The sequence below is a fragment of the Gouania willdenowi genome, unplaced genomic scaffold (assembly GCF_900634775.1).
Source record: "Gouania willdenowi unplaced genomic scaffold, fGouWil2.1 scaffold_85_arrow_ctg1, whole genome shotgun sequence".
In the NCBI taxonomy this organism is placed as follows: Eukaryota; Metazoa; Chordata; class Actinopteri; order Blenniiformes; family Gobiesocidae; genus Gouania; species Gouania willdenowi.
The window spans coordinates 1,005,631-1,032,276 of NW_021145250.1; the positions used below are offsets into that span (position 1 = coordinate 1,005,631).

At 41.5% G+C, this 26,646-nt stretch overlaps 1 protein-coding gene across 2 annotated transcripts; it reads right to left on the reverse strand.

The window, feature by feature from the left end:
* Positions 1–1,879: 1,879 nt before the first annotated feature.
* LOC114460973 (major histocompatibility complex class I-related gene protein-like) lies at positions 1,880–25,064 on the reverse strand. Of its 2 annotated transcripts, XM_028442883.1 has the most exons (9): positions 24,879–25,064; positions 22,578–22,838; positions 15,857–16,135; positions 14,880–15,200; positions 14,672–14,767; positions 14,545–14,562; positions 6,534–6,580; positions 6,311–6,337; positions 3,313–3,663 (listed from the first exon to the last, which is right to left on the reverse strand). In XM_028442883.1, exons 1-9 carry the CDS (start codon positions 24,943–24,945, stop codon positions 3,643–3,645), a joined length of 1,137 nt encoding a protein of 378 aa, XP_028298684.1. In that variant the 5' UTR covers positions 24,946–25,064; the 3' UTR covers positions 3,313–3,642. The 2 variants fall into 2 exon arrangements, with proteins under 2 accessions (XP_028298683.1, XP_028298684.1); XM_028442882.1 differs by lacking the exons at positions 3,313–3,663; positions 6,311–6,337; positions 6,534–6,580; positions 14,545–14,562; positions 14,672–14,767 and adding an exon at positions 1,880–2,169.
* Positions 25,065–26,646: the final 1,582 nt, after the last annotated feature.

A 26,646-nucleotide genomic window follows, 5' to 3' on the forward strand; every position in this document is an offset into this window, starting at 1 on the left:
AACTAAGTCCAGAGTGGTTCAATGCTAATTGGACGAGACACTTTCTCTATATATCCTGCGTCCAGACATTTAGCTTAGCTTGAATAAACTGAATCGAACGTCTACATAGACACAAAGAACCATAAAAAATAAAAAAAATCTGCATCATAAAACTATTAAGACATAGATTGATGGACAGATATATATTATAAATATCACACTTGGTTTTTCCTCATATTTCCATGACAGACTGACAGCAGGTCATTAAAGGAACTTAAAGCACTATAAAAAATTTTTTACAGTGTCTCAAGGAAGAAAACATTATTACAAGAAAACGTCTTCCAGCTCCACTTTAGTAAAATATGTGCAGAGATTTCTGCTGATGTCAAAAAACACTTCAGATTAATATTCCAGACATTTTATCCTGGGTGAGAAACCACAGGTATAAATCATTTTTTTGTGCTCTTACCAGCAGCGTTAATTTCACTGACTAAATATTTTCGTCACAAATATATTTTTGCGGACAAAAACAAAACGAAAACTAAAAAAAGAAGTACTATGACTAAATTGATGGACATTATTGTCAACGAATAAAAACCAAAATGAGGGAGAGATGTATCCTGGAATCATCCTAATCTGCTTGTGTTATTCATACAGGACATTATTCTAGAAGCGCTCACAGCGTTTGAGTTCTGGTGGCTGAACGGGGGCGGGACAAACACACGCAGAGGAACCAATCAAACAATGAGCGGATGTGACGACATTAGCGTGACAAGGGTAGTTTTTTTTTTTTGTCCCTAAACGGAGCCAGCAGACTAAAACAGTGTGTAGTACGGTACAGATTTACGGGTTTAAAGTCTTTTCTTGTTGTAGTTTCAACAATATATCCAGATGTTTTCAAACACAGCAGAGCACAGCTGCGATGGTCGTGTCTGTGTCGGCCGCCATGTTTGTTTTGATACTGCTTTGTGCACGAGATATGACGTGTCTTCCTGTTTGGCTCTCATTGGCTCCACCAACTATTGCACTTTTTGTTTATATTATTATGGGAGAAAAATACCATTTAAACTTGACAGTCTGTGTTATTCATTAGTGCTTTTGATTCGAAATAAAGACACAGTTGTGTTGAAATAAAGTTAAATATGTGTTTTATATATTACATATACACATAAATTACAGTAGGTTTAGTTTGTTTCCTATACCAGTGGTAAAAAATTGTTGAGTAAATCTGTTATTGATTTAGTCGACGAAAACTGTTTGGTATTTTAGTCAACTAAAATTAAAACAAATCAGATGACTAAATCTTGACTTAAACTAAAAAGAATTTTTATAAAAAGACGAAAACTAAATTAAAATTTCTTGTCAAAATTAACACTGCTTGCCAGAAACAACACCGTCCTCATTTTGTTTTTAGAAATAGAAAATTGAAATCAACTGTTTTTTTTTTAAAGTTTTGTTTATCCCTTCTCAACCCTGATAAAGAAAAAATCCTTGAATTTTAATTTTTGAATTTAAAAAGGAAAAATAAACAACTGCTCATTTTGTTTTTCTTTCTTTTTCTGAACTGAAAATCCATGACCAAAGACATACATGGACCAGTACATTATAGTGTATTATTGTACCATCGTATGCTATAGTACGATGAGGATGTACATGAACTACGACCCATGAAGTCATTCTGCAAAGATTTAGATTTACAACAAAAACAAGTCTTCGTAAAATTTGTTTTGACTGTAAAACCACACAAATGGTCAAACGTAGAAACAGAACAGTATCAGAGGTACATGGACTAACCATCCATCAGTGGCTTGTTGGAAGTTTCCACAGGGAGTTTGGTCTTCTCTGACACTGAGAAAAAATTAAAAATATATATAAATCCAATGGTTAATAATCTACAAAATCAAAGATATGAAGCTCATATATTTAACTTCTGGCTGATAGTTTGGGGTCTTTCCTTTCTCCCCTTCTGATGTGGAGAACAAAATATATACTGTATGTGTAAATGAAGATAATTTACAGAGAAGTTAAAATCATTTTCAACAAAAGTGAAATAAAAGTGTTTTAAGATCCATAAAAACAGCTTTAATTTATTACCTCCAGAGCGTTTCCTCCACAGGAAGAATCCAGAGACGGCCCCCAGCAGAAGAAGAAGAAGAAGAAGACCTCCAACAACAGCACCAGCAACAACACCTAAACACACACACACACACACAGTGTGATGCTGGAACACACAGTCGTACCTGCTCCAGTCTTCAGCTCTGATCAGAGAAATGTTCAGGTCAACGCTCATCTGGAAGCTCCCATCATGGTTGGGGAGCATCTCTCCGTGGTCCACGCCCTCCAATACCCTAAATTTTATACTGGGATTAAATGCTGATTAAATATCGAGAAATAGTCTAATAAACCCCCCCATGTGAAAGAATGAATATTGTGTGAAACAAAGAAAAACTCTAAGAGTCTTGACTTAGTTTCAGAATTCCTTTATTTCACTTTTATAATATCTGTGATCCCCAAAACTACTCACACTCTCTATTATTAAACCAACATGTGATAAACACACATATATACAGTATATATATATATATATACAGTATATATATATACATCTACACAGTAGATATATAGTCTACACACCCCTGTTCAAATGCCAGGTTTTTGTGATGTAAAAACATAAACCAAGATAAATAATTTTTCAAGTAAAAATAAAAAACTGAGAGAATGAGGTTATAAAAGTGTTCACACCATCTTATAATTGTGGGCGGGGCTGTGTTTGGTTTGAACCACTCACATTTAAACTCATGTTAAATTGGAGTCATCACACACCTGTCACCATTTAAAGTGTCTCTGATTTTCCTCACATTTTTGTAGCCACATCTTTCAGAACAATCCATGGTCCTCAGAGAGCTTCCAAAGCATCAGAAGGATCTGATTTGAATTCTGTGGCCTCATTATTTTCTAAGATAATTGGAGACAAAAGTGCTTCTAGAGACTAAAATGTCCATTTTTTTCCACAAACTTCTCAACTTTAGGAGCTAATTTCTCATGAACTGCAGAGAGTCTGTGTGTGGAACTTTTTGTGTTAGAAGTTTAAGTATTATACTTGATAAAAAATAGTTTAAAAAAGTTTTTCCTAATTTCTGGAACAAAAGTCAATTCCTAGACACTTTCTGAGAGTAAGCCAATGGCCTATGTTCTCCGCCCTGGACCCCACCCTCACCCGCCTTCAGACCAAACCCCCCCCGCCCACGTGCTTTGTTCTCCAGTTTTGTTGTGACTGTGTTTTGTTTTGGTGCATGTACGCTGAGGAGGTTCTTTCCTATTTTTATACTGTCGTTTTAACCATAAAATACTAAATTCAGGAGCCATTGGAATATGTTTGTGTCTAATTATCCAACTATTAATTCTAGACCAAACCAACATGTGATAAACATATTGATCACCAAAGTTGATCAAATGTTGTCAGAACCAACGTGTAACCCTTTAAATGAAAAAGCAGTGAATGTGATGAAAAGTCCAAAGAAAGAAGTGATCCATGGGACAGGACAGAGCTTTGGAAACACCAACATCCTGAAGTGATGAACAGAACATCTGGAGGATCAATGTCTGCACTTCTGACAGCTTGGACTTGAAGTCCAGTCCAAAGTGATGTTTGTTGTGGTGCGCTCAGGAGCTGGGTGCTGTTATTTATTTATTTTATTTTTTTATTCAGTTTATTTCCGACATGGTTACATTCACTTTTTTTTTTTTTCTTTTTTTTGTACATGCCGAAAAAGGAGACGAGAGAAGCAGTTTGCTTATCCGGGTCCCGTCCCCTGTTTTACCATCGCAAATTTACATGGGTTTACATGTCTCTCTGGTCAAAACATTCTTGATTTCTTCTGAACGTCCATCTGTAGCCAGTGTTGTCCTCTCTATCTTTGTTTTTGTTGGCCTTGTTCCCTGCCAGACATTGTTAGCATTCCTCCAGTTCAAGAATAGTTCCTCTTTCGAAGGTGTTTGGAAGGTTTTTCCCTTTTCATCCATAATGTCACCTTGTTTTGTCTCTACATCAAGGGTAATCCAGCTGTTGTTAGTTCCATTGGCAGTGTTGTATCCTCCACTGTCTGATGATGGGATCAGATCCAACTTGTATAAACACATCACTACATCCCAGTTCACAAGCAAGGCAGTATTTTAATGTAATATATCTTAGTTCATAAGCGTGTTTCTAACTGCCCACAATTTTTTGTTTTTGTTTTTATTCTCTTTTAATTGTTTTTCATAATATTCCCTTTTTTTTTCTCTAAGTAAATTATTAACTTTGTTTCTGTATTTTTTTATAACGTATTTCTGCTTTTAATGTTTTTTCTGTTATATATTTTTTATATAGTATGTTTTTCTTTTTGCATACGTTGGCTATTTTCTTATTAATCCATGGTACATTGTTTATTTTACTTTTGGTTGTTATTTGTTTCAAAGGGCAGCATTTATCGTATATTGTCGTTATTGTGTCTGTAAATGTGTCATATGCTACGTTCACGTCTTCTTCCTTGAAGACACTTTCCCACGTCTGTCTTTTTATCTGTTGTTTAAAGTTTTGTAATTGTTTTTCTCCTTCCAGTCTCCTGTATGTCTGTGTGTTATGATTTTCACTGTTCTTCTTCTCTTTTGCGTTTAGTATCATAAATATTGGTAAATGATCAGAGATGTCATTTATTAATATACCACTCTTTACATCTGTGTTTTGTATGTTTGTGAAGATGTTATCTATCAGTGTTGAGCTGTGTTTATTAATTCTGGTTGGTTGCGTTATGAGAGGTTTTAATCCATTTGTGTACATGCAATTGGCAAAGTCTTCAATGTGTGTATTTTTTAAAGGATTTAAAATGTTTATATTGAAGTCTCCACATATCAGTAATCTCTTATTTTTGATTTCTTCTATCATTTTGGTTAGTTTCTCATTAAATATGTCTATTTTACAGTCAGGTGCACGATACAAACAGCAGATTATTATCTTACGTCCCTCTGGACTTGTAATTTTCACTGTTATACATTCCATTACTTCTTCCACAGTTAAACTCAAAGACTCTTATGTAATCTGTTCTTATAGACAAATTTATATCCTTTTATCATAAAATCCATGCCTTTTTTTTCATTCATCCAAGTTTCTGACAGTGCTATTATGTCAAATCTATACAATGTAGAGATGTAATCCTTAATGTCTTCAAAATTTGCATACATACTGCGACAATTACAGTGAACAAGTGACAGACCTTTTTCGTTCTTATTTTCCACTTTGAAGTCATTCTCTGTGTAGTAATGGCTGTTCGTGTATTGTTTCCAATGTGAAAAGTTGTTTGGGTCCACTTCGTCTACTTGATTAATCTCCCGTTGTTGATGTTGATGATGTTGTGGATGATTTTTAGTGATTCTGTCCATATCCATGACCTTTATCAGTGTTCTTGACTTTTAGGCACCTCATTCGTATTTTTCCAGGTCTTCCATCCTTTGGACTAGAACGGGTTTTCCATTTTCTCCTCCTGGAGGTGTGATGTAAATCCTGCAGCCTCTGGTCCAGTTTTTCACAATTTTTCCTCCTTTCTTTAGTTGGCGTGCTTTCCATGCGATACTTGCATTCTGCTTCATCAGGTTCTCGTTCATAAACACCATCGTTCCCACAAGTTTTCTTCCTTGTTTCATTATTTCAGCTTTATATTTCACGTTGGTGAATGTAATTTTCACATCTCTGGTGTCTTTGCGTTTTGGCAGCAGCTGGCAGTAGTTGATGTTGTCTGGGTTCACTTCAATGCCTTTCGAGTCCAGGTAATCAATCACCTGTTCTTCAATCGATTTTTCGTCTTCGCTGGTCTGATCCTCAGTTTGTCTTGTTGCACTGGCGTAGCTCCTTGGCCTTATCTTTAGGCCCGTGATGATGACATCCTTTTCTCTTTCTTTTCTTTCCAGTTCTTCAACCCTCGCATCCAATGTTTTTATCTTTTCTGCATTCTTTACATTTTCTTCTTTCAGTACCTTGACATCATTCTCCAGTATTTTCAATGATTTCTCCAAGGCATTCGTCATGTTCTCCATCTTCGTAGATAGTTCTTGTCTTAAGGACATGAGATCCTGTCTCATCTCCTGTTTCATCTCCTTAATCATTTCTTTAAGCTCTTCTTTGAATAGCTTAAAGTTCTCTTCCATTTTTGGTGGCATGTCTGGGCCCAGTTTTCTCTTTTCAGATGCAGCTGGTCGCTGCTCGCTGGTAGTCAAGGTCGCGTTATCAGACGGGAGTATAGCTTTCCCGGAGAGAGCTCTGAAAACACGTCTTTCTCCCTTCCTTGGCTGAGATTATCATCCCTCTCTGCTCCTCACTGGTCCCCTGAAGGAGCAAACACAGAGAAACATTATTACACAGCTTTATCATCACATCTATCAGCTTTATTAGCATTAAACATCAATGTCATGTTTAGAAGCTCAGCTCCATCTAACACATCATATGATGCTCTGGTTTGACCTCAAGCTTTTCATCATGTTTTTATCATTTCATCACTTTGTCCATTTGATGATGTACTCACAGTTTTCATCTCTGACTCTCCAGCTGAGGAAGACGACGTGTCAGAGGCTGAAAAACACATCAAATCTAAGGTTAAAGTCATTTGGACATTTACACATGTGACAGGTGTTAGGTAGGTGCACTAATTAAAAACACTACAAATAGTGACCTGCAGGAGGAAGAACAGGTTGTTCAGCTGTGGGTAGGAGGACAGTGGAATGGGGCATGTGCACACCTTGTTCCACATGAGCATGCAGGAAAAAGCTGGTAGGAAATGCTGTTTGTTGTGTATATGGTGTGTTGTGTTATTGTCTAGCACATGACATTTACCATTTTATTATTTCAGATGTGCTTCCCTGCTTATTTACTGCTTGAGTGAAAACGGCTGGTTGTTGGTAGACTACCGACGGGCCAGGTATTTTTAAAGTTTGTTGTAGTTCATCTTTTATTGATATGTTTTAATGTTTCTGTATTAAAGTGTTTTTATGGTTATTAATGTTTTCTTTGCAGAGCATCGGGGTCCATACGCTGCTCTTGCTGGGAATAATTGATTTGTTTTGTTCATTAGTTGGGTTCTGTTTTTTTGTTCTAGTCCACCCTGACACGTGAGCTGGTTGAGGGCAAATAGCTGGGTTTTGCCCTTGGGGTGGGCTAGTTCTTATTTTTTTCTTTTCTTTATTCATTTTTTTGTGTTTTAATTTGAACTTGTGCTCCCCCCCCCCCCCCTTGCCACCAATACCTAGTAAGCTCTCAGTCAGGCCTACAGATAGGGCCCTAAGGGTGTAAGGGTGCTGTGCATATTCACGTGTGTGAACTTTAAGCAAAAAGGAATATTTGAAGTGCAGTGTGTTGGTGTGTGAGACTTTATCCCCCCAATCCTGTTGTCACAGTTGAGAGCTGAACTGGGAGTTTGGTATGGTGAGGCTTATTAATCATTATGAAATTGTCTCAATAATAAAGATTTTATTTCTCTACCTATTTGACTGCTTATTGTATCGCTAATCCTAACCGGGTGTAACATTTTGGCGTTGTCGACAGGACTTAGCAAGGCAGTATTAATTAGTTGTCGGGGGAGCAAAGTGTCAGATTGAGGTTTTTTTTTTTTTTTTTTTGAAACGGCAAGAGCAGCGGTGGACCAGAACCACGTGAGGATCCATAGGCGCAGTTGTCGTCTAAGCTCTCCCACATCATGGAGGTGACTCAGAGAGAGGACTTGGCGCAGTACATACAAGAACTGGAGCAGCAGCTGGGGAGGCTACATTCAACCGCGTCTCCACCTGGGCCATCGAGCAGTGAAATGGACAGGGTTGAATCAACTGCTGCTGAGACTGAAGGGGGGACTCGGGTGGTTTACATTCAACAAAGTGAGAAGGTACCAAAGTTTTCTGGCAACCTGGACAGAGCTGATTCTCCTACGCTTGAAGACTGGATTGAACTGGTTGAAAATCATATCCAATTGAAACCTACCGAAAAAGAAAAAGCTAATTGTGTGTATAACCATTTGGAAGGGACAGCTCGCATAGAGGTTAAATATCTTCCTAAAGAGGAAAGAGAGACTGTTAATGGTATATTCACTATTCTGAGAGAAGTATATGGATGTTCACACTCTGCAATCTCCCTTCAGCGCAGGTTTTTTAATCGTAAACAGCGTGAGGGAGAGTCATTGTTGGACTATTCTCATGCGCTAATGTCTCTAATGGATCAGATTGTAGCATTAGACATTCATACTAAACCCAAATCTCAGAGAGATCTGCGTGACCAATTTTGTGAAGGTGTTAGAGACTACAGTCTGAGTGTAAGGTTGAGAGATAAGGTTCGCTTGAACCCGGAGTGGACAATTCGTGATGTACGTAGGGAGGGTGTTCAGTGGACAGTACAGTGTGAAGGGCAGTCTTTTAAGCAAAAGAATAACCAGTCACTTTTCTCCAATGAAGTTCAGGCAGAAGCATCTCGTGAGCCAGTTGAAAGTAAGCCTGGTTATTCTGAGCTTAAAGCCCTTATTGAAGCTCAACAGAGGCAGCTAGATGTGCTAATGAAAGCACTACAACCCTCAAAGCAAGAGTTTGGGGCTCCGCCCCCATCGAAAGCTAAAAGAACCTTTGATGGGAAGCCTCGGTGTTTTCGGTGTGATCAAAGGGGCCACATAGCACGTTACTGTACTGCCATCCTCCCTAAAGCGACCCACTCTGAACAAAGAACAACACAATTGGAACAACAAGAACTCATTAGTGAGCAAAGTCTTACACATCTAGAGACAAAGTGTGATTCAGAACCCAATCCAACTGTTATGTCTGCACTGGTGAGCAAGTGCCCTGTAGTGAAAGTCCAAATGGGGGAAATTGTGGTTCCATCATTGTTGGATACTGGATCGATGGTTACAACTATTACAAAGAGTTTTTTTGATGAGTATTTTGGCCATCTAACTAATGTACAATTACAGGATTGTGGGTGGTTAGATCTTAGGGCTGGGAATGGCCTGGAATTGCCATATCTCGGCTATTTGGAGCTGGACATTACTATACTTGGAAAAAGTGTTCCACGCAGGGGGGTCCTTGTAGTGAAAGATCCAGAAGACTCTCACATGCAGTATAAGAAAATGCAGACTCCAGGAGTCCTGGGAATGAATGTGATCAAAGGATTCTACTATGAGTTGTTTGTGCAGTATGGCTCCACTCTTTTTGACGCCCCTATGATAACAGAGGTTCCAGAGTGGAGACGAGCTCTCAGACATTGCCAAGTGGAAGAGACGATAGCAAATTCTCAGGACCCATTCAAAGTGAGAGTGAAAGGTAAGAGCAAACTTTGTGTTGCTGCGGGTACATTAACCATGATCCCAGTTACATGTCCAAAGGCTCCCTCAAAGCAAAACATGGAGTTTTTAGTAGAACCATTAAGGCCAGAGGAGGGTGCACTTCCAGAGGGGCTGCTAGTTTCACCTGCCTTGGTGGTGTCTGAAAGAGGAGTAGTACATGTACCAGTAACTAACGTAGGATATTCTGACATTTGGCTGATTCCACGCAGGGTTATAGCAACAGTAAGTATGGCAACTATATCATCTGAGCATACCCCCCATGTTAACTTTGGTAGCAGTGCTCATAATAATGAGTGTACAGCTTCTGTGTCTCCGATCGGCGTTCAGGACATGAAAGGGGAGGGCTGGGACATGCCTATTTTCGAGGGACTGAACAGTGCGGAGCAACAGCAAGCTGCAGCATTGTTAAATAAATGCCACTCTTTGTTTGCAAAAGATGAAGCTGACTTGGGTTGCACTAACTTGATTAAGCATGAAATCCCCCTGCTCGATGACACTCCTGTACGGCAGCCATACCGTCGCATCCTTCCCTCACAGTATGAGATGGCGAGAGCCCATATTAAACAATTGTTGGACAGCCAGGTAATTAGTGAAAGTTGTTGTCCGTATGCATCCCCTATTGTACTGGTCCAAAAGAAGGATGGTGGAATTAGATTGTGTGTGGACTATCGTCGTCTAAATGCTAAAACAAGGAAGGATGCGCTTCCTTTGCCGAGGATTGAAGAGTCATTAGATGGGCTTGCAGGAGCTAAGTGGTTCTCTACTTTGGATTTAGCCAGTGGCTATAACCAAGTTGAGGTTACTGAAAAGGACAGGGTGAAAACTGCATTTTGCACCCCATTTGGGTTATTTGAGTTTAATAGGATGCCATTTGGATTGTGCAATGCTCCCAGTACTTTTCAGCGTCTCATGGAGCGGATGTTTGGAGACTGCCGTTATCAATCTGTCTTATTGTACCTTGATGATGTCATTGTGTTCTCTTCCTCCATTCAGCAACATTTGGGGAGGCTGGAGGAGGTCTTTTCTAGGCTGCAGAAGCAAGGACTTAAAGTAAAACTTTCAAAGTGTCATTTTTTTCAGAAGCAGGTGAAATATCTGGGCCATGTAGTGTCAGCTGATGGAGTTGCAACAGACCCAGATAAGGTAGAGGTGGTGAGAGGCTGGAAGACCCCAACTAATTTGGCCGAGCTGCGATCATTTTTAGGTTTTGCCAGTTATTACAGGCGTTTCATTGCAGGATTTGCAAAAATGGCTGCTCCTTTGCATCACGTGGTGGCACAGCTAAGCCCAGGTGCAAAGAAGGGTAGGACTCCCAAAAAGCCATTAGCGTCAGTCTGGACCGCAGAGTGTGAAGAGAAATTCAGTCAGCTTAAGAATGCATTAGTCTCTTCCCCAGTGTTGGCTTACGCCGACTTCCACAGACCATTTATATTGGAGATAGATGCAAGTCATGCAGGGCTGGGAGCAGTACTTTCCCAGGAACATGGAGGGAGGCTTAGGCCTGTCGCTTATGCTAGTAGGGCACTTAGAACAGCTGAGAAGAACATGCAGAATTATAGCTCCATGAAGTTAGAATTCCTTGCTCTTAAGTGGGCAGTGTCGGAAAAGTTCAGGGAGTATTTGTTGGGAGGCTCTTGTACTGTGTATACTGACAACAACCCCCTTAAGCACCTTGATACAGCAAAACTTGGGGCTGTGGAGCAGCGGTGGGCAGCCCAGCAAGCTTCTTTTGATCTCACTTTAAAATATCGTCCAGGGGCCCGAAATGGGAATGCTGATGCTTTGTCTCGCCAATATAGTGAGCCCAGTGCAGCCAAGGACTTGGAGGAAAGGGAGTTTGAGGAAGGGAGTTTTTTTATCCAATCTGACATTTCTGTCCTTCCAGGTTGTTCTAAGGAGAGTTTAGCTAAACTGCAGGAGCAAGATCCAGTCATAGGACCGTTTTTAGCCTGTTGGAGAAAAGCCAGGCCACCTGATCCGAGAGAGAGAGAGAGATTTAGCAAAGGCACTAGAGAGCTCGCTCGTCAGTGGGGACGTTTAAAGGAAGATGGTAAGGTGCTATACCGTAGTTTCAGTTCTCCCGATGGGGGGAGGGCGAATTATCAGCTTGTATTGCCTCAGTGTTTAATGGAGAATGTTCTCACCCAGTTGCATGATAATCATGGGCATCAGGGGGTGGAACGTACACTACAATTAGTGCGTTCCCGTTGTTATTGGCCAAACATGTATAAAGATGTAGAGAAATGGTGCCAGCAATGTGGAAGATGTGTTCTGGCTAAAGCTGTGCAACCCAAGGTTAAGCCTTTTATGGGTAGCTTAAAGGCTTCTCGTCCACATGAAATTCTGGCCATTGATTTTACTGTCTTAGAACCAGCCTCAAATGGTAGAGAACATGTACTTGTTCTAACAGATGTGTTTTCTAAATACACCCAGGCAATTCCCACCAAAGATCAACGGGCCAGTACAGTAGCGGATGTGCTGGTGAAGCATTGGTTTCATTTGTTTGGCCCCCCTGATCGCATCCATTCAGACCAGGGAAGAAACTTTGAGAGTAATCTGATCCAACGGCTGTGTAAAGTATACAAGGTGCAGAAGAGCCGCACTACTCCATACCATCCTCAGGGTAATGGCCAATGTGAACGATTTAATCGTACGCTGCATGATTTGTTACGTACACTGCCCCCAGACCAGAAGAGATACTGGCCACGACACCTTCCCCAGTTAACTTATGCATATAACACTACAGTACATCAGTCCACTGGCATGACTCCCTACTTTTTAATGTTTGGCAGACAGCCTCGTTTGCCTGTAGATTTTCTGCTGGGCACCGATGTAGAGGAGGTTGATGAAGGCCAGGGGGACAGTTGGGTGCAGGAACATCAGGAGTTACTTGAGGAGGCATATAGTCATGTACAACAGCGGCTGGCTGCAAGGAAACAATGCAGGGACCAGAGACAGGAAAATGAAACAAGGGATCCATCATTAAGTGAGGGAGACCTTGTCTATGTCCGTAACCATGGGGTGAAGGGCCGGAATAAAATACAGGATGTATGGGACTCGACCCTTTACCAAGTAGTCCGGTGTCCACCCGAGCGTGGTGTTGTTTACTCTATCACCCCTGCAGTCCACGATGGTCCAGTACGTCAAGTGCATCGCACTGAGTTGAGAGGTATGCCCACAGGTGGACTGAGGTCGAACACAGGCCAGGGTTTAGTTGAAGAGAGGGTTGATGTAGGAGGTGAGGGGGAAGGAAATCCTGAACCTTCAGAATTGCCATTTTCCGAATCATACAGTGAGGAGTCTGAGTCTGAACCTTGCCCAGAGGTTGAGGTTGATGTGGGAGAAGAACGGTGTATAGAACCAAACGACCCCCCAGTCTCAGAGGGCCTTCGGAGATCTACTAGGATTACTGCAGGCAAACATACCAATCCCTATCGTTTGCCGCAATCTGTGGGACTAGAATCATTACATTAATGTTTCATAATAACTGTATTACTAATGACATGGTATGTTAGTGGTTTTATTCTGGAATCATTTCATCGTCGGGGCGTCGATGCATTTTTTTGGGGGTAATATGTGACAGGTGTTAGGTAGGTGCACTAATTAAAAACACTACAAATAGTGACCTGCAGGAGGAAGAACAGGTTGTTCAGCTGTGGGTAGGAGGACAGTGGAATGGGGCATGTGCACACCTTGTTCCACATGAGCATGCAGGAAAAAGCTGGTAGGAAATGCTGTTTGTTGTGTATATGGTGTGTAGTGTTATTGTCTAGCACATGACATTTACCATTTTATTATTTCAGATGTGCTTCCCTGCTTATTTACTGCTTGAGTGAAAATGGCTGGTTGTTGGTAGACTACCGACGGGCCAGGTATTTTTAAAGTTTGTTGTAGTTCATCTTTTATTGATATGTTTTAATGTTTCTGTATTAAAGTGTTTTTATGGTTATTAATGTTTTCTTTGCAGAGCATCGGGGTCCATACGCTGCTCTTGCTGGGAATAATTGATTTGTTTTGTTCATTAGTTGGGTTCTGTTTTTTTGTTCTAGTCCACCCTGACACGTGAGCTGGTTGAGGGCAAATAGCTGGGTTTTGCCCTTGGGGTGGGCTAGTTCTTATTTTTTTCTTTTCTTTATTCATTTTTTTGTGTTTTAATTTGAACTTGTGCTCCCCCCCCCCCCCCCCCCCCTTGCCACCAATACCTAGTAAGCTCTCAGTCAGGCCTACAGATAGGGCCCTAAGGGTGTAAGGGTGCTGTGCATATTCACGTGTGTGAACTTTAAGCAAAAAGGAATATTTGAAGTGCAGTGTGTTGGTGTGTGAGACTTTATCCCCCCAATCCTGTTGTCACAGTTGAGAGCTGAACTGGGAGTTTGGTATGGTGAGGCTTATTAATCATTATGAAATTGTCTCAATAATAAAGATTTTATTTCTCTACCTATTTGACTGCTTATTGTATCGCTAATCCTAACTGGGTGTAACACACATATCAGCCATAACATTATGAACAGCTTCAAAATGTTAAACTCAAGCTGCTTTGGCTTTAATTCAGCATTTGTACTTTTTATTACTATTTATAATGAGAGCTAAATTCTCCAGGTGTTCAAAGGAAACAGATTTAACTTGTTTCCATGTGTTTCTACAAGATTCTACAAAATAAAGGATATGAAATTTACTGCTTTAAAAACCTGTTTTATTTTATTACTTAAGTACATTTAGTAGCATTTACTTTTTTACTTTTACTAAAGTAATGGAGCAACTTCAATACTTTTACTTTTATCACTCATTTTTTATTCAAATATCTATACTTTTACTTGAGAACTGACGACGAGTGCTTTTCCACCTCATTCCCAACAGGATCCTCACTTTAAATTATCTAGATTTTTGCCCAATTTCTATTTCATTAAGGAAAGTGTTTTGCAAATATTTGAGGAAAATGAGAAGATTTTGTTGGAATTTTGAGTTTTTTCCAACAGTTTAACATTAAAAATGACTGAAATCATGTGATATAAACACCAGGAAAATGACGAGTCTCTGCAAATATAGTACGTTGGACCCAGAAATGAAACAAAAAAGAGAAAAAGGAAATTAATTATTTAGATTGAGAGGAAAGTTCAAAGAAATTCAACAAAAGACCAAAGGATTCATAGAAAAATCATTGATATTATCATTAAAAGTCACTCATAAACACAGTAAAAATGTAAATATCAGAAGGACTCACTGTTGGCACGTTTGAACCCTGAATGAAAGAAAAACAGAGAAAAAAGGAAAATAATGGATTCAAAGAAATTCAACAAAAGTGAAATAAAAGTGTTTTAAGATCCATAAAAACAGCTTTAATTTATTACCTCCAGAGCGTTTCCTCCACAGGAAGAATCCAGAGACGGCCCCCAGCAGAAGAAGAAGAAGAAGAAGACCTCCAACAACAGCACCAGCAACAACACCTACACACACACACACACACACACACACACACACACACACACACACACACACACACAGTGTGATGCTGTGTGTGTCACTGAGCTCTGAGGGTGAACTCAGTGAGTCTCTCACCTCCATCAGACTTTCTCCAGTTGCTTAAAATCACACTTTTGTCCAGAGTGACTGTGAGATCTTCCTCCACACCTTTAATCTGGAACACACAGTCGTACCTGCTCCAGTCTTCAGCTCTGATCAGAGAAATGTTCAGGTCAACGCTCATCTGGAAGCTCCCATCATGGTTGGGGAGTATCTCTCCGTGGTCCACGCCCTCCAACACCTCCTCCTCCTGGTCTTTCCTCCAGAACATCACAGCATAGCGGGGGTAGAAACCTGTAGCGTGGCAGGTGACTGGAGAGGAGGGAGTCCTCTGGAGGAGCTGGATGGAGGGAAGATCTGCAGAGGAACCACAAGGAGCAACAGTGAACTTTAATGATGAAGAGGAGGAGGAGGATTTATTGATTCTACTAATAATGTGATCAGTGGATTATTAAAGTGGTGTTTAGCTGCAGCTCTACTGGAGAGTAAAGAGAGGTCAGTTTAGAGGTCATTTCATCATGTTCACTGTGAACATTTATCACAACTTTTAAAAACACTTTCAGGACAAACAAAGAAAAGAGTTGAAGTAAAAAAATCAGTCAAATGTTTCTATCAGCCTCAGTCTGCACGCTTTAGGTCATAAATATCACATTTAAATAAATGAAGCATTAAAAAGCCTTAAACATGACTCATCATTTATGATGTTTTCAGCCAGGGTTTATTTCAAATCATTTTATTTAGTTGAACTGCTTTTAATAATGTGTTTTGATCTGTTCTGAATGTGTTTGTGCTTATGTTTAAATGACTTAAAGCTGAGGATTGTTTAATACTTTATTTTCAGTCTCAATCAGATTATGGTACATGAGCTCAGACCTGATGTGAGATCTGATCGTAGCGTATACGCTCAGATCTGAACGTACCAACGGTTGATAAGTGAGGACCACTGTGATCTGACTGTTCATTCACACTGATAAAGACACACTGTTGTCTTCATGTGTCTCAGAGGAGTTTACCTGTTCTCATCAGGGAGCTCCGCCCAGCGTTCACGTACTTCTTCAACCACTCAGGACATTCCTTAGTAAGGTAGTGTTTACGGTATGACATATCAGCTTTGTTATTGTCCCACTTGAGTTTAGTGATGAAAGCCTGTTGGTTGGGGGCAATCCATATCTGTTCCTTCAGATTCAGACTGATGAAGTCTTCTCCATCATAACCATGTTGATTACAACCATCAACATCTCCAGTCTCATCGTCCCATTCACAGCCTTCCATCACCTGGATAATGTGAACACCTGAGAGACACAGAGATCATATTAAACACACACACACACACACACACACACACACACACACACACACACACACACACACACACACACACACACACACACACACACTTTAAAGCAGGGGTTCTCAACTTTGGGGTCAGGACCCCATTTGAGGTCACTAGACACTGTGAGGAGGTCGTCAGATTCTTTCAAGAAACTAGATTTTTTTTTTAACAATTCAAGACAATTTTTGTTAATTTTTATCATTTTTCTACAACTTCACCAAACTCACCATATTTTAACCTATTTTTATCATTTTTTCTTTCCATATTTTTGCTTCTTTTAATATATTTTTACTACATTTCTCACATTTCTGACACTTCTACATCACATTTCCAGACATGTTCAGCACTTATAAACCATTTCTACCACTTTTACACCTAATGTCACATAAATTGATCCATTATTGTCACTTTTAACCTTTTTTTCATGATTATTTTTACAAATTTAACCACATTCACCATTTGTCATGTTTATTATTTACCAGTTTAAACTAAATGTTCCAATATTTACACTTTGAACCCTTTTTAACTCTTTTTCTGTCTGTTTTTATCCACTCTAATTTTTAATTTTTAACTAATTTCTGTAGTTTTTAAAATTCCATTTCACCTCCTTTTCCACCATTTTTGGTCACTTTGAACCATTTTATTAGTGATTAAAACCAGGATTTCCATCTTTAAGATGACTATAATAATAATAATAAACGTTCCTGGATAACAGTGGATATTATTCAGATGAATAAATAAATGTGGTTATCACAGATTCATAGAACAATAGACCATCATTTTACTGACTTTATGGATGGACCCCAAAAATCTCTCCTTTATTCCCCCTTATAGATGGTCCTGTCTCCACATGACTGTTCTTCAATGTTCATGTCTGTGTTCAACCACCTTCAGCTACAGTGGGGGTCCCCGCTCTCTGGGACCTTTATTTTGGGGGTGGTGGTCTAAAAAAGGTTGAGAACCAGTGGTTTAAACCATTGATTCCAGCCTGCTCTTTATTCCACTCTAACAAACCAGTGATCTTACTGGGATGCTGCCTGTGCTTTGTCTCACTTCAATCAGTGTGTTCATACAAACAGAAAGAAAAGAAATGCTCCAAAACAAACGTCACCAAATGTGTGATCTCAGTCAAACATGACAAAGAGCTCCAAACTGGTGCAGACAAAGATCTGTGGTGTTGAAGTGGTTCCCAGTTAGTGTTGGGGCTCTGTTTATCTGGGTTTACTGTTTCCACTGCTTTTCTGTCATGTTCTGTTGGTTAAGTTCAGTTATTCTGTGTCTTTGTTTATTTTGAGTCTCGTCTTGTGTTAACTCTTGTCTGTGTTTCAGGGATTCCTGCTTGTGGCTCCACCCCTCAGTGATGTCTGTGTGAGTGCTTGGTGATTGAGTAGCTCCCTCATGTTTGCACCCAGGTGTGGCCCCTTCCTAATCAGGCCTCCTTCACTATTTAAATGTGTGCTTGGTCACAGTGTGGTTGCTGGTTCGTTGTATTATGTTGTCAGGTTTGTGGTCTCCCCTTGTGTGCAGTGTGTCTGGTCTTGCTCCCTGTTCCTGCTCCCCTCCTGTTTTTGGATTTAAGTTTTGATTTTGATTTTGAGAATAAACATGGACTGGTTCCAAGAACGTTATGCGTCTATCCTGCCTCCGTCTCTCCTTGCATTTGGGTCCACACCCACAGCAAACCGTGACAGAACGAACCAGCCACAAGTGGATCCAGCGGAGATAGATTTGGCAGAGATGGACCTGGCTGAAAGGACTTCATACTGGCAGAGCTACCTACTGGAGGCCAGGGAAGATCTGTGGTATGGATGGGAGGACGAGCCTGTAGGGGATCCCTACTGGGGAACTCGACTGGCTTTGGGAGGACCCCGGAGCCTACAACGTGGTAAAGGTCGGTCGAGAAGGAAGGGTCAGCCCCGCCAGTCTCCTAGCTCCCAGGCCAGCGTCCCTGTTTTACCTAGCTCCCAGGCTAGCGTTCCTGTTTCTCCTAGCTCCCAGGCTAGCGTTCCTGTTTCTCCTAGCTCCCAGGCTAGCGTCCCTGTGTCTCCTAGCTCCCAGGCTAGCGTCCCTGTGTCTCCTAGCTCCCAGGCTAGCGTTCCTGTGTCTCCTAGCTCCCAGGCTAGCGTTCCTGTGTCTCCTAGCTCCCAGGCTAGCGTTCCTGTGTCTCCTAGCTCCCAGGCTAGCGTTCCTGTGTCTCCTAGCTCCCAGGCTAGCGTTCCTGTGTCTCCTAGCTCCCAGGCTAGCGTTCCTGTGTCTCCTAGCTCCCAGGCTAGCGTTCCTGTGTCTCCTAGCTCCCAGGCTAGCGTTCCTGTGTCCCCTAGCCGTCAGGCTAGCGTTCCAGTCCCGGCTCCACGCACCCGGCCGCCGCCTGCCCTGCCGCCAGTCCCGGCTCCACGCACCCGGCCGCCGCCTGCCCTGCCGCCAGTCCCGGCTCCACGCACCCGGCCGCCGCCTGCCCAGCCGCCAGTCCCGGCTCCCCGCACCCGGCCGCCGCCTGCCCAGCCGCCAGTCCCGGCTCCCCGCACCCGGCCGCCGCCTGCCCAGCCGCCAGTCCCGGCTCCCCGCACCCGGCCGCCGCCTGCCCAGCCGCCAGTCCCGGCTCCCCGCACCCGGCCGCCGCCTGCCCAGCCGCCAGTCCCGGCTCCCCGCACCCGGCCGCCGCCTGCCCAGCCGCCAGTCCCGGCTCCCCGCACCCGGCCGCCGCCTGCCCAGCCGCCAGTCCCGGCTCCCGCACCCGGCCGCCGCCTGCCCAGCCGCCAGTCCCGGCTCCCCGCACCCGGCCGCCGCCTGCCCAGCCGCCAGTCCCGGCTCCCCGCACCCGGCCGCCGCCTGCCCAGCCGCCAGTCCCGGCTCCCCGCACCGGCCGCCGCCTGCCCAGCCGCCAGTCCCGGCTCCCCGCACCAGGCCGCCGCCTGCCCAGCCGCCAGTCCCGGCTCCCCGCACCAGGCCGCCGCCTGCCCAGCCGCCAGTCCGGCTCCCCGCACCAGGCCGCCGCCTGCCAGCCGCCAGTCCCGGCTCCCCGCACCAGGCCGCCGCCTGCCCAGCCGCCAGTGCCGGCTCCCCGCACCAGGCCGCCAACGTCGCCGCCAGTGCCGGCTCCCCGCACCAGGCCGCCAACGTCGCCGCCAGTGCCGGCTCCCCGCACCAGGCCGCCAACGTCGCCGCCAGTGCCGGCTCCCCGCACCAGGCCGCCAACGTCGCCGCCAGTGCCGGCTCCCCGCACCAGGCCGCCAACGTCGCCGCCAGTGCCGGCTCCCCGCACCAGGCCGCCAACGTCGCCGCCAGTGCCGGCTCCCCGCACCAGGCCGCCAACTCCCAGCTTTCCCGGCCCGTCTGAGCCCTCTTCGCCGGAGGTCTTCCCGCCTGTCCCGTCTGAGCCCTCTTCGCCGGAGGTCTTCCCGCCTGTCCCGTCTGAGCCCTCTTCGCCGGAGGTCTTCCCGCCTGTCCCGTCTGAGCCCTCTTCGCCGGAGGTCTTCCCGCCTGTCCCGTCTGAGCCCCGCCTGTCCCGTCTGAGCCCTCTTCGCCGGAGGTCTTCCCGCCTGTCCCGTCTGAGCCCTCTTCGCCGGAGGTCTTCCCGCCTGTCCCGTCTGAGCCCTCTTCGCCGGAGGTCTTCCCGTCTGCCTCGTCTGAGACCTCTTCGCCGGAGGTCTTCCCGCCTGTCCCGTCTGAGCCCTCTTCGCCGGAGGTCTTCCCGCCTGTCCCGTCTGAGCGCTCTTCGCCGGAGGTCTTCCCGCCTGTCCCGTCTGAGCGCTCTTCGCCGGAGGTCTTCCCGCCTGCCTCGTCTGAGCGCTCTTCGCCGGCGGTCTTACTGTCTGCCTCGCCAGCTCCGCCTCATGGGAGGCCGCCGGACTCCTGGTCCCCTGCTTCGCCGGCTCTGCCTCATGGGAGGCCGCCGGAACTGTCTTGACCCCCCTCCGGGTCCCCCGTCCACCCACCCTAGGTTGGTGTTTGGGTGGTTAGATTTTTTTTGTTGTTTTGAGAGCGTTTGGAACCCGCTCCTTAAAGGGGGGGTTATGTCATGTTCTGTTGGTTAAGTTCAGTTATTCTGTGTCTTTGTTTATTTTGAGTCTCGTCTGGTGTTAACTCTTGTCTGTGTTTCAGGGATTCCTGCTTGTGGCTCCACCCCTCAGTGATGTCTGTGTGAGTGCTTGGTGATTGAGTAGCTCCCTCATGTTTGCACCCAGGTGTGGCCCCTTCCTAATCAGGCCTCCTTCACTATTTAAATGTGTGCTTGGTCACAGTGTGGTTGCTGGTTCGTTGTATTATGTTGTCAGGTTTGTGGTCTCCCCTTGTGTGCAGTGTGTCTGGTCTTGCTCCCTGTTCCTGCTCCCCTCCTGTTTTTGGATTTAAGTTTTGATTTTGATTTTGAGAATAAACATGGACTGGTTCCAAGAACGTTATGCGTCTATCCTGCCTCCGTCTCTCCTTGCATTTGGGTCCACACCCACAGCAAACCGTGACATTTTCTTTGCTCCACTCTCACAAACTCTGGTGTTTCTAAACTCTAAAGTCAGACTTTTAAAGGCTGAATGTGAACAAAGATGTGAAAGTAGGATCCAGTTTTAGGAGCAACACAAAGCACAGCTGCATGACTTTATGTGACCAACAGGAGGCGCTACTACATGTGACTGGAAACAGAAGAGCTTCAAGTCTCTCACTGACACCTTTAACATCATCACATCCAACGTCCACAACAATGGAGCTTCTTTCAGCGTCCAATGACAATCTAGTGACTCTGAGGGACGACGGAGGAAGTGCTGACATCAGCATTTTTCCAGCTTTGGGAATGGTTCCTGCAGCATTCACTTAGGCAAGGCGAGGCAAGGCAAGGCAAATTTATTTATATAGCGCATTTCATACTCAAGGCAACTCAATGTGCTTTACATGATAAAACATTCAATTGTTTAAAATCAATAAGAACATTTAAATCAATAAGAACATTCAAAATCATCAGTAAAATCAATTAAAATCATCAGTAAAATCATCATTACATCAACAACATGGCAAAAAATCTCTCTCTCAATCATATGCAGTAGAGAAAAAAAGTTCCTTTAACTTTGATTTAAAAATGTTCACATGTGATGCTGACTTCAGCTCTGCTGGCAGTTTGTTCCACTTCTTTGCAGCATAACAACTAAAAGCAGCATCACCATGTTTACTGTGAGCTCTGGGCTCCACTATCTGATCTGTGTCCATAGATCTGAGAGACCTGCTGGGTTCATACCTGACTAACATCTCACTGATGTATTCTGGACCAAACCATTCACAGATTTATACACCAGCAGCAGAACTTTAAAGTCTATTCTGAGGCTGACTGGGAGCCAGTGTAAAGACTTTAAAACTGGAGTAATGTGCTCTGACCTCTTTGTTCTGGTTAAGACCCGAGCTGCAGCGTTCTGAACCAGCTGTAGCTGTTTGATGCTCTTTTGGGGGATTCCTGTCAGAAGACCATTACAATAGTCCAGTCTGCTGGAGATAAAAGCATGGACCAGTTTCTCCTGATCTTTCTGAGCCATTAAACCTTTCACTCTGGAGATGTTCTTTAGATGGTAGAAGATGTTTTTGTGATAGATTTGATCTGATGCTGAATGTAAGATCTGAGTCAATCAGAACACCAAGGTTTTTGACTTGGTCTTTATCTTCTAAAGATCCAGACTCAGATACTTGCTGACAGCAGTCCTCTTTTCCTTGTTACCAAAGACAATCACCTCCGTCTTGTCATGGTTTAGTTGAAGGAAGTTTTCACTCATCCAGCAGTTTACTTTTTCTAAACAGTCACACAACACCTCAATGGGACCATAGTCATCTGGGTTCAGTGATAGATATAGTTGTGTATCATCTGCGTAGCTCTGATAATCAACCTTACAGTTCTGTAAAATTTGTCCTAAAGGAAGCATGTAAAGGTTAAACAGAAGAGGTCCAAGAACAGATCCCTGAGGAACCCCACAGGACATTGGTAATCTGTCAGATTCAAAGTTTCCAATGCTTACAAAATAGCTTCGCTCCTCCAAGTATGACTTAAACCATTGCATTACTTTTCCATTTAGTCCAACCCATGTTTGCAATCTGTGCAACAAAATTGTATGATCTACAGTGTCAAATCCAGCACTTAGATCCAACAGAATGAGAACAGATACTTTTCCTGAATCAGTGTTCAACCTTATGTCATTGATCACTTTGATAAGAGCAGTTTCAGTGCTGTGATGAGAACCAAAACCTGACTGAAATTTATCAAATATTTTGTTGAATCTAAGCACACTTAGTGATGCTGTGCTTTCTATTCAGGGTTTGAAGGACACGCTTTCAGTGTGTGTCCACACGTGTGTTTACAGCTACACAACAAGCATTAACACACACTGTCACACATCAGCATTAGAAAGAACAAGAGAACTTTAACTAACCTCCAGTTTGGTTGAAACGCTGCTTTAAGATTTCAATGTTGACTTTGAACACCTGCTGTTTATTCATTCTTTTACCAGTGTTTCTCTCCCAGTACTGTTCATCTACTGCATCTTTCATCCAGTCTTGTTTAGGAACGTCTCTCCTGGTGTTACTGTCGTAGTGATCAATCTGAACATCATCAACATAACCAACAGCCACAAACTCTGGGAAGTTTGGTACGTTAGATGAAGCTGTGTAGAAATATCTCAGAGTGTGCAGCACTGTAAGAAAAGGTCAGAGTCATGAATTCAGACACTGAACAACAACATGAACGTATCCACACAATCACACACATCACAGTGATCTCTGCTGTTACAAACACATTCATATCAAACTAAACTCATTGACTTTATAAACTATGTGTCTGACACTTTTCTCACGACTATTAGGAGTAATTAGACATTTTATTGTAGCAAAGCAGGAAGCTGATTGGCTTCATTGGTGTCAATATCACATAGGACAGCGCCACCTAGTGAAATGTCCACCAAAAGAAAGACGTCCTACTTTTTTATTTCATGTGGTGAGAAATTATGAATTATTCTTCATTGTTTTTTCCTCCTACAATGTTTATTTATATTTTGTTGGTACTGTCTTGTTTTTATTGTCTTTGTTTAAGTATTTGAAATAAGAAACTAAATTCAACAAACATAATAAACCCAGGTTTTTACAAACTAAATATTTTTCCACTTTTCTAATAATTTATTTACTGTAAAGATTCTTTAAAGACATAAAAACTGATGTAAGTCAAATGTTTATCATTAAAAAAGAATCCAATAGAAGAGAGAGCAGAAAGTGAACTTTAAACACAGTTAATGTGGTTAAATGATCTTATTTCATTTATTTAAACAAAGTTCAAATAGGAAGATTTGAAATAAGCCAATTTTCTAATGATTTATTTACTGTAGATATTCATGTATAAATATTAAAACACTAAAATCAGATGTGTGTCAAACTTGTAACTTTATATTTTAATAGAATAAATTTCAGAGAAACTACAGTTTAGTCACAGTTAATGTGGTTGAATGATGTTCAGTTTTAAAATGAAAATGAAAGTTTTTATTGAAGAGACTCAACTAGTTAAACAACAATGTTAAAAAGATACAAACACATTCAACTAAATGAACAGAAAAAACATTTACACTTTTAAAAGTCTGAATAAATAAGTTTAAATATTTAAATTACATTTTTAATTAAAATCAACCCAAACACCAATAAAGTGTTTATCATTTTATGAACATTTTATTTGTTGTATAAATTCCTTCAAAGGTGTAAATGCATTAGTAAATAAAGAATGTAGTTGTCATTAAATGAGTTGTTATTCTGTTGAGGAGTGTGTATTATGTTTTCCTCAGAATGTGTCAGTGTTTATAACTGGCCCTAATGTATGGGGCTCCCATTGTAAAGTTGTGCATGATTAAATAAACATTTAGTAACAAACCACGTTTAAAAAAAATTATGTGAATTTTTATATGTTACTTTTGACCATTTGTGAAATTTTTTCCCTTATGAAAATATAATTTCAATGGTAAATTTAAATGATAAATATAAATATATATATAAATTCTGGAATTTTTTTTTGGGTACTTTCCTTGAATTAGCATATTAGCTAAATATTTAGTTTCACTCATGTCATTTAGATTTAGATTTAACATTTAGTTTTAACATTCATATAAAGATTTAATTTTAACATTTAGATTTAACATTTGTATTTAAATGTAACATTTAGATGTAGATTTAATGTGTCACATTTACATTTAACATTTAGATTTAAAATATTGATGAGAATTTACCAGAAACAAAAGTCACAAATTCCACAAATATTGCTGCTGTAAATCTGGTCAAAACAGAAATAATTTACATACGTTATTTAAACGTGGTTTGTTGCTAAATATTTTTAGTATGAGAAACTTTACAATCATAATTGTATATTAATTTGTAATGTTTTTAAACATTTATTTCAAACTCTCAGATTGACTCTGAGTAGAAAACAGTCAAAGCTAAAATGTAAATGTGACGTCACACTACCGTAAATAACCTGTTGGGAATTAATGACGCAGAGGCTTTTGTGTCATTGTGACTCATTTGAATTTAAACACAAAGTCAATGTTTGTGTGTGGACTTGTAGACCAACACTGTTTCTTTATCAACTCTAAAATCCTTTTTTTGTGCTGATTTGTGGTTAAAACAAATGTCCTGAGTTTACACACGGGTTGTAAAGTAGAAATCATTGTAGAAACGATGTCAGATTGAATCAAACTTACCTGAAGTTCCAGGAACAGACTGTAGACTCAGGCAGAGAAGTGAACAAAACCAACAGGAAATCTGCATTTTGGAGCTTTTTTTTCCTTCAAATTTCTCTAAAGATTCAACGTTTGTTCAGAAGAACAGGAGCGATTGTTTCCTTGTTCCTGAAGAACTCTGAGAGAGAATAAAAAAACAGAGAAAAAACAGGAGCTTATGGTTTCTCTCCACCAATAGGATTTCACAGAGGGCGGTGCGTCATCTGTTGCCAACTGAGAGGAAGGATCTCAGGTTGTAAAACGAAAGTAAAACTAAACTAGAACTAAAATGTAGTGAAAACAACAAGAATGTCCTAAAATAAGTGTTTAAATAACCAACTCTGATAGATAAGACATTATGATAGATATAAATAAAATATAAATACAATATGTAAAACGTTTTACATGGACAGGATTAGGATGTTACAGTCAGATAGTTTTTGTTTTTATTTCTAACAAAACAAAAGTCAAATCTTATTTTTAATTGTCAAAAATTAACAATTAAATTATCCCAGCTCCTAAAACTGTGTCCCATAGTGTTGTGGTAGTCGAGACCGGTCTTGGTCTCGAGACCAAATTTTAAATGTCTCGGACTCTGAAGCATTTTGACTCGGTCTTGTCTCGGACTCGGGATTTTCCGTCAAGACCGTTAGAGACCAGCACTAATTCCTGCTATTTTTAAACTTTTTTATAATGTGATAATAACACAGAGAAGAACAGGATAAAACAATCCTTTATTCATTATTTAATCCACCCTGTTATAATGACCACAACCTTCCTTAATGTGACTGAGTGACGTGTGTGTGTGTGTGTGTGTGTGTGTGTGTGTGGCTATGGTGTCAGTTTGGACCACAGAGCAGAAGGAGATATGAACTAATAACCGGTAAAAATCCCAGTAAAACTCCATAAAACAATCACCAGTAATAAATATTATCTCCCTGGTAAAGACAGTAGCTCTAATAACTGGTAAAATGATAAACTGATGATATTACAGCCTGTGAAGGCTGGATAGGGGACGCACTTACTCTGCTTCTGGGTCCTAGTGCCAGCCGTGCGGTGAAGCGTGTTCCGTTTACCGATGTGTGTGTGTGTTTAATAAGTCTGTGTGTGTTTAATAAGTCTGTGTGTGTTTAATAAGTCTGTGTGTGTTTAATAAGTCAGTGTGTGTTTAATAAATCTGTGTGTGTTTAATAAGTCTGTGTGTGTTTAATAAGTCTGTGTGTGTCTGTGTTAAAGTCTACATGTTTATGTCTCTGTCCATTCACTCTTTTCATTATATTCATGTCTTTTAAGGCTTTATTACATAATATCAGCTGTAGTCCAGGCCGCCGCCATCTTGGTTTATGTCGTCACCAGCGCGTCATCACCACAAGTTTCACTAGCCCAGAATGAGTCAAATAACTGTAAAGAGGTTTTATATTAGTCTATTTTATTTATAAAGTGGTGTTTTTTGTGTCTTTAGACTTTAATTACATTTATGTCTATAATATGTTCCCCACAATATAAACAGGTTCATAATATAATTATTTTTATAGTTTCTGTTTCCACTGTATCCAGAATAATAATAATAATTCTCAACAATTATTTAGTTTCACATCTACCTGTAGATCTATGTTTTTTACACTGATGACAACTTGTTTGTAGTTTTATTTCAGAAAGTTGCACTTTTACAGTTACAGTTGGAAACCTTTGTTAATGAATATCCTAGTTATATTACAGTAACCATATTAAACTATATCAACTAAGTGAA